The sequence below is a fragment of the Alexandromys fortis genome, unplaced genomic scaffold (assembly GCF_014885135.2).
Source record: "Alexandromys fortis isolate MF-2015 unplaced genomic scaffold, M_Fortis_MF-2015_v1.1 scaffold_201, whole genome shotgun sequence".
Classification (NCBI taxonomy): domain Eukaryota; kingdom Metazoa; phylum Chordata; class Mammalia; order Rodentia; family Cricetidae; genus Alexandromys; species Alexandromys fortis.
In genome coordinates, this window is record NW_026068087.1 from 883123 (window position 1) to 891365 (window position 8243).

Genomic DNA, 8243 nt, shown 5'->3' on the forward strand with positions numbered 1-8243 from the left:
CTGGTGTACACTTTACTCCTGCCCGTGGGACCTGTTCCTCCAGCTGGTGTGGGTTGTGCCTGCACCTCTTTATCCAGCTGCTGTGAGTGGCACTTGTGCCTACAGAGCCTGCTGATGTGGCTGGAGAGAGCTCTTCTAATTGGTAGAGGTGGTGCTCTTGCCTCTAGGGGTTGCTGATCTTGCAGGGGATGGTAGGTGAGGGTGGAGGTTGATGGGTTCGGTGGCAGTGGCAGCGGAGTGGCCTGCCTGCAGGACTCTTACCTGTTGGCTGACTGTCCTTCACTGTGGCTTTTAACCAAACTGCTTTACCTCAGAACACCCACACAGCTGTTCTGCTGCAACCAACTTTAAAGTTGTAGGAGCAAAACTATACACTTCATTGTAAACAGGATTTTGCTTTCACTTTAGTAGAAACACGATGCTTTTTCTTTCCAAATTAGCCACTGCATGGTGTTTTCTTCACTCGTGCGACTGTAATCTAAAGATGACGCTGAGTGCTTGCTAAAGTTCCACAGTCTGGTGCTCTGCTCTCTTTCCTTCTCTCCTTTATAACCCTAACCCTAACCAACCCCGGAGCCTGAGCCTAATGTCCTTATGCGACACTACAGTCATGCCGTGCTGTGCTCCGCTCTCCTGGGAATGCCCACCACCTCTCCTACAGCGCTTGGCTGTGCGGTGCATTGGTGCACACCGTTCTCGCTCTTGTCCTTGTTTGCAGCGTGTTCTTCACGCATCTGTTTTACCTAGGAAAGTACACCCAGCTGTTCTGATTAAAGCAGCTTCAGAGCTGTAGTAGAACCAGCCACTTCATGGTAAACAGGATTCACTTCCCTACAGTAAACGCACACAGCAGATTTTGCAAATATGCCACTGTGCAGAGCTTTGGTTCTGTTTTTCTACATGGGCATGTGTTTTCTAAAGATGACACTGGGATTGTCAAATGTACAGATATTTATGCTTGGCTCTCCCATCCCTTTCTTGTCCTTAACCCTAACAGTAACCCTGGCCCTAGCCCTGTGCAGTGCCAAAATTAAGAACACGTGTTCTACATTATTGGGAATTACCATTTCTCTCACAGTGCTTGGCTGTGAGGTACACTGGTATAGCACAGTTCTTGATCTTGTGAAAGTGCTGCGTTTTCACTGTGATTTCAATGTGGGACACTGCAGTTCTCCTGGGTAATAGGATTCGCCTTCCACTGCAGTGGAAATACAGTGGTATTTGCTAAGACGCCAGCCACTAGGTGGTGTTTCAGTCACTTGTGCCTGTGTTTTCTAGACATAGCAGCGAGTGGTTCTAAAATTGCAGTCATGCTCTGCTTTATTTTCCTTTCTTGTTCTTAACTCTAGCCCTAAGTATAATCCGAAGACTAACACCAACACGATGTCCTTGTAGAATAAATTCATTTATAAAATAAATTTATGGGCTCTGCTTTCGTGCAAAACAAGTGCCTGCTGCTTCTGCAGTTCTTTGTCTGGGAGGTGCACTGGTGTAACAGAGTTCTTGATATTGAGTAAGTGTTGCTGTTTTCATTGTGTTTGTAACAACCTGCTTTACCAAGTAACTTATGTGCAGCTATTCTGGTCAAAGAAACTTCAGAGCTCTGTGAGCAAACCCGTCACTGCTGCATTGTTAACAGGACTCACTTTTTCTGCAGTACAAGTACAAAGACTTTTCCAAATACACCTCTGTGCAGTGTTTTGTTTCGTTTTGTTTTCACTAAGGTGTGTGTTTTCTAAGGTTGACACTGTGTGCTGTTAAACTTGCAGATTTCTATGCTGGAATCTAATGTTCCTTTCTTGTTCTTAATCCTAAACCTAACCCAAACTCTGTCCTTAAACCTAACCCTAACCCTAAATCTAACCCAGACTTTGTCTTTAAACCTTACCCTGACACACCACAGTTACATTGAAAAGCAGTAATTTCTCATATTGGAAAGTATATTTTAAACTAAGTGTAACTTTCATCAGTGGCACACATCTGTAACCACAGCACTCAAGGGGCTGAGGCAGGGGGATGTCATGAGTTCAAGGCCATCCTGCATTATCACAGCAAACAAAAGCAACAATCTAAACATACACACTTGGGTTTAGAAAGCACTATAAACCTTTTTTCCCTTCTAGAATTCCCTTACCCTTCTCCTCTCCTTGAAGACTATGGTAGTTTAAATGTCACTGGCCCCCATAATCTCATTGGGAGTGGCACTATTAGGAGGTATGGCCTTGTTGGAGGAAGTGTGTCACTTGGAGGCAGGTTTTGAGGTATCCTATGCTCAGGTTACCAACCAGTGTCTCAGTTCAAGTTCCTCTTGCTGGGAAGATGTAGGTCTCTCAGCTATAGACCCTAGTATGTAGTAAGAGGTACGCTCCTATCCTAAGGCTTCCTATGTGGCAGCAGGTTCTATATCAAAACTCTTAGTACAAATCTTAGTTACCACACAGACAGCAGGGGAAAGTAGCAGAAACTGCCAAGGGTCTCACTAAAGACAAATCAGGCATCCAGCCTTAGAGACAGCCTGGGCTGTCCTCTGGGCTCAAGGACACTCTTCAGGTGACAGCAGGTAGAGAACGGGAAGTCTCACCTGGGGGTGGGGGGGGAGTCCCACGTTGAGCTTTGGAAAAAGCTGCCAGGCTATGATAGGCTGTGACTTCTGACCAGCAAGGCCTTCCAACAGGGTTTGGTTCTCAGCACCCATGGTGGCTAACAACCATCCATAACTCCAGTTCTGGGGTATCTGACCCCCTCTTCTGGCCTCCACAGGCACCAGGCACACACGTGGTGCACACACACATACATGCAAGCAAAACATGCACATAAAATAAAACCTAAAATATTAAAAAAAAAAAACAATTAAAGCCTTAACACATTCATCTGGATGCATTACATTTTTAAAGCACAATAGGGAAAACAAAACAATGGGTGTGGTCCACATCCTCAGGAAGTTGACCAGAACCAGGCGTAGAACACACGTTGGACTTGCTACCTAGCATCAAGTTCAGTGTTCTTTGCTGATCACTGGGAGCACAATTCTGCTGCAGCTGGGTTGAAAGCATCTGATAAAGTTCTGAGTTAATGAAAGGGGACGAATGAAAACTTGGTAGAATCATTTATTAACTGGAGTTATGATGTCACTAAAACGACGACCATATTTCCTGCATTCTCCTGTTCCTAAGAAAACACAGAGCAGAAACTCAGCTGTGGGAAGCAGAGGAATTGCAAACAGGAATGCAGAATCTGAAGAGAGTGGGAGGGCAAAGGTCAGCCACGGCTGACCTCCACCTTGCTAATCAAGGCGAGCTGCTCTGGCGGCGGTGGCCCAAGCCTGTAATCTCAGCTCTTGGGAGGCAGAGGCAGGTGGATCTCAGTGAGTCCGAGCCAACATGGGATACAGAGCGAGTTCCAAGACAGCCAGGACTGTTACACAGAGAAATCCTGTTTTGAAAAACAAAACAAAAATAGAAAAAAACAAACAAACAAAAAAACACCAAAAACAAAAAAAAAAAAAACAAAGATACACTTATTTACGGATGTATGTTGGTAACTGAGGTTCCTGTATCCAGTTTGGGAATTCAGTATGTTTATCTGGGAATGGTGGAAGACACCCATAATTCCAGAGCTACCCTGAAGCAGAAGACCACTGTGGGTTCAAGACTCACCTGGGCAACACAGGGAGATGCTGTCTCACCAGAAAAACAAACAAACAGCACAATAGTTTTATGAGATGTGGTTAAGCTATTGTTGTTCCTAATTTTTCTTTTTTTGTTTTTGTTTTTGTTTTTTCGAGACAGGGTTTCTCTGTGGTTTTGGAGCCTGTCCTGGAACTAGCTCTGTAGACCAGGCTGGTCTCGAACTCACAGAGATCCGCCTGCCTCTGCCTCCCGATGTTGTTCCTAATTTTTAATTCTCGTGTCCTTCCATTTAAAGTATCTCTTAGTTGTATTTGTCCATGCGTTCATGTGCAGGTATGTGTGTGTATTTATGTATGTATTTATGGGCTGTGCCTGTGTGTGCCTGTGGAGGTCAGAGGTCAACCTTGGGTATTGTTTTGGAGACAGAGTCTCTCACTGGACTCTGGGCAAGCCTCAGGGTTCCTTCTGTGTCTGTAAACCATCACGCCAGGGTTTACATGGGTCCTAGGGAGTGAGCTCTTTGTGCTTGCTTGTCAATGGCGAGTACTTTACCCATTACCACTGGGCAACTCCTCAGCCCTTCCTGGTTCCATTTACATTCTGGTTACAATGGTTGAATCATTTTAGAGACCAGATACTGCTCTAGTCATTTGTGCGTGGTCATATTTATGTAAATTATGAGATAAAACCTGTGTGTGGGCGCGTGTGATGTGTGTGCGCATGTGTGTGGGTGGTGTGTGTCCAGGTGTGTATTTGAGTCCAGGAGAGTAGAGGCCAAAGGCTGGAGTGCAGTGTCTTCCTTGGTTGCTTCTCACCTTATTCTATGAGACAGGGTCTCAGTGAACCTGGAGCTCACTGATTGGCTAAACTGGCTGGCCCTGGGATCCACCTACTTTCCCCAGTGCTGGTGCTGTAGAGGACTGTGCTCAGCTTTTACTTATGAGCTGGGAATTTGGTCTTAGTTCTTCATGGTCATGTAACAAAACCCTTTGCTGAGCCATCTGCCTGACATGACGCAAGATCTCAAACTCTCCTTCTCCTTTAACATTTGTTTGGCCTTGGGCTATGTAAAGAAATGGTGTGTGTGTGTGTGTGTGTGTGTGTGTGTGTGTGTGTGTGTGTGTGTGGTATTAAGAGCTCAAACCAGAGCCTTGCTCCACCAACATCCTCAGCCCAAGCAATGATCCCTTGGTTAATAAATCCTCAGAGAATAAGCTTTTACGCAAATTGAGCTTAAGTAGCTAGAAGATTTCTACACCTACAAAATTTTATTCAATTTTATTCTGACATGGCAACTACTTAGTAATCTAATGCTATAATAACTCAGTCTAAAATTGTTGGGCTAAGGGCTGGAGAGATAGCTAAACTCTAAGAGGTGCATCTTCCAGAGCGATGTGGGGTCAATGCCCAGCACACGTGTGGTCACTCATAACAGGCGGTAACTCCAGCCCCATGGGATACATTGCCCTCATCTGTTCTCCATGGGCACTGCGGTAGGCAGACACACTTAGGGAAACCCTCAGACACATAAATATAAATAAAATCCCCCCAAAATTTAATTTTCAGGCTTGCACACAGCCTAGATTGTTGATCTTTATTTTGACAAAGGTGATTTTGACAAAATTCTTTAAGATACCTGCTACTCCACTTTCTCAGACAGAAAGATTGAAATTGACTTGCTTTATAGCTCAGGCTGGCATTGAACTCATGATTCCCCTGCCACTCCCCCGCAACATGCTGGGATTCCGAGCATGTACCACCGTGCCTGCTCTAATAGTTAAAGTCATATCAATCAATAATTATGATTGCGTGTATATGCACGGTGTGTGTCGTCATGCATGTGGATGACATTAGTGTCATCGAGTCTCCCTTTCCACACTTACGTGAGTCCCAAGGATCCCACTATGGTTGTCAGACTTACACAGGAAACACTTTTACACACTCAGTCTTCTCACTGGCCTGACACTCCAGTTTATACAGAGATTTTCTAACTGCTGTGTGGAGCTGAGAGCTTTGATAATTCTAACAGACTGAATCTCCTCACCTCGTATTTGAGAATTGGTGAGGTTTCCTCTTTTCTAAGAGTTAGACAGGGTCTCTCTGTATTGCCCTGCCTGCCCTGAAACTCTGCTTTGTAGATCAGGTTGTCCTTGAATCCACAGAGATCAGCCTGCTTCTGCCTCCAGATTGCTGGGATTAAAGGCGTGCTCCAGCAAGCCCCACTGTGGTGAGGTTTCCTTCTGGGGAAAGACCAAGGCTGCCTCTAGTTCCTCTTCCCCAGCTCTCTCTTTAACCCTTCTCCACCCCAGCAGGGTGGGTTTTCCCTGCTTTCGCTTGCTGGCTTGCTCGTGGTGACTGTGAGCCCAAGGGTAGCCTGTGGGGGTGGGGAGACGGCTTGGGAGGTAAAACTGCAAGCGTGAGGACCAGAGTTCGAGTCCTCAAAACCCATGTAAAGCTGGTACAGTAGGGTGAACTCTGCTTCTACAGCAAGGTGCGAGGTGGAGATGGAGAATCCTGTAAGGTGGTGGGCTAGCCTGGGGTACGCAGAGCAGCAGCAAACATCAGAGAGACAAGGTGAGAGGTGAGAACCGACACCTGAGATTGCTCTGATCTTCACACATGTGCCTGGCACATGCGTGCACATGTATCACACACACGCACACACGCAAACAAGAAAGGGTACTGGCACTGTATGCAATGGTATTAATAACTTCAAGATCATAACACGTTATTAAAATATTTTTTAAAAACTTACACTTCATCTCTGAACTTATCCAGAGTTATTATATGTCCGTCATCATGCAAAACTTCATCTGCAGTGCACAGACCCAGGCTCTTCAGGGCTGCAAACGTGAGGAGAAGGAGAAAATGTAGAGCAGGGAAGACTCTGAGCTGGAGGAAGTTACCGAGTGGCCGACTGGGTCTAGGTCCCACTGACCTTCTTTGTACTGCACGAAGGATATGCAGCCTTTGCCCGAGGAGTCCATCATCTCAAACATCGACACGATGTTAGAGTTTTCCATGAAGAACGGAAACGCCACGCCTACTACCTTGGCAATCTTCAGCCGTTCCAGAAGAGTGATTAAGTACTCTCTTGGTTTCTCTGCAAATACACAGTTGAGACTCGTTCGTACATGAAATTGACCTGTGTCGCAAGTAGAAAGAGGCCAGGCACTCAGGGTACAGGTCTCGCCTCCATGGAACTCACACCACAGCAGAGAAGACATGCGCAGGGTGCTTGCTACCACAGAGGACTGAGTGTCACGGCCTGGAGGCCGCACCTGGGAAAGCTCCCCAAATGATCTGATTTGCAGACAGGGATGGAAACCAGGAAGACAGAGGGAGGGTGTGGAGCGTGAAGAAGCTGGCCAGCTACGTGTGCTTTGGGTGAACAGGCTCTTCTACTGAACCGATTTTAAAAACAGAAAATCCAATCGATTGTCCAGAAATGCTGTGACAATCACGGCAGAAGTAGGACATGAGGTGGAGTGGTGGACGGTGTACCTCCTGGCAGGAGCTGGCCGTGTGTACCCACCAGCAGGAGCTGGTCACAGTGTATCCACCGGCTGGAGGCAGAGGTGAGTGCTTCTGCTCACCGCTCTCTCTCCCTTCTGTGTGTCCCAGGGAATGGAGTCGCCTGCTGGACAGGCTTTCCCATCCCTGTTAACCTCATCAAGACAGCCGCGCACAGACACGCTGGAGGCCCGTCTCCCGCATGATTCTAGACTCCTTCCTCAAGTTGACAACTGGAATTAGCCACCATAAGGACTCTGTGCTTTTCATATTACAACAGTACTGTGGTCACAATACATTTCACACCTCCAAAAAAATTGTTTTTAATATATTGACGTAGATCAGAAGTATTTAAGTTTCTAGTTACCTACGAATGGGGTTCTGAATAGCATTTAAGGCCAGGTGTGCCGGTGTTCATCTACGAAGCCAGCACTGGGGAAGTGGAGGCAGAAGGGTCAGGAGTTCAAGGCCAGTCTCAGCTACCTAGGAAGTTCTAGGGCAGCCTGAGATGTGAAACCTTGTCTTTAAAAACAAACCAGCCAAAGACGTGTGCTGGCTAGTCTATGTCAACCTGACACAAGCTAGAGTCTCCTGAGGGGAGGAGGCCTCAACTGAGAGGTCCTGGGCTCTATAAGAAATTAGGCTGAGCAAGTCGTGAGGAGCAAGCCAGTAAGCAGCACCCCTCCACGCACAGCCGTCATATCAGCCCCTGCCTCCAGGTTTCCGCTCTGCTGGCGTTCCTGTCCTGACTTCACTCAGTGATGAAGTTTTCCCTCCCTAAGTTGCTTTGGTGTTTCAGCACAGCAACAGTAACCTCGACTAGGACAAAGGCTTCAAGAAGTATCACAACTATTTGTTTATTTTCTTACTTTGGCTTCGAACTCTTAGTCCGCCTGCCTCTGTGTGGATGTGGGGATACAGATGTCACTGTGCGTGTGTTCCATGTGGATGTGGGGATACAGATGTCACTGTGCGTGTGCTCCATGGGTGTGGGGATACAGATGTCACTGTGCGTGTGCTCCATGTGGATGTGGGGATACAGATGTCACTGTGCGTGTGCTCCATGGGTGTGGGGATACAGATGTCACTGTGCGTGTGCTC

The 8243-nt window shown here is 46.8% G+C and overlaps 1 protein-coding gene across 2 annotated transcripts in view; it reads right to left on the bottom strand.

Annotated features, from left to right (window-relative positions):
- Positions 1-3089: 3089 nt before the first annotated feature.
- Positions 3090-8243, bottom strand: part of Efcab10 (EF-hand calcium binding domain 10) — an 8810-nt gene continuing 3656 nt past the window's right edge. The window contains exons 2-4 of one of the 2 annotated variants that reach the window (XM_050122268.1): positions 6568-6732; positions 6385-6472; positions 3090-3168 (exon numbers count right to left, since the gene is read on the bottom strand). In XM_050122268.1, coding sequence (XP_049978225.1) covers positions 3132-3168; positions 6385-6472; positions 6568-6732 — 290 coding nt within the window. In that variant the 3' untranslated portion in view covers positions 3090-3131. Of the gene's footprint in view, positions 3433-6384; positions 6473-6567; positions 6733-8243 lie in introns of both variants that reach the window. The other variant, XM_050122267.1, reaches the window with a different exon arrangement.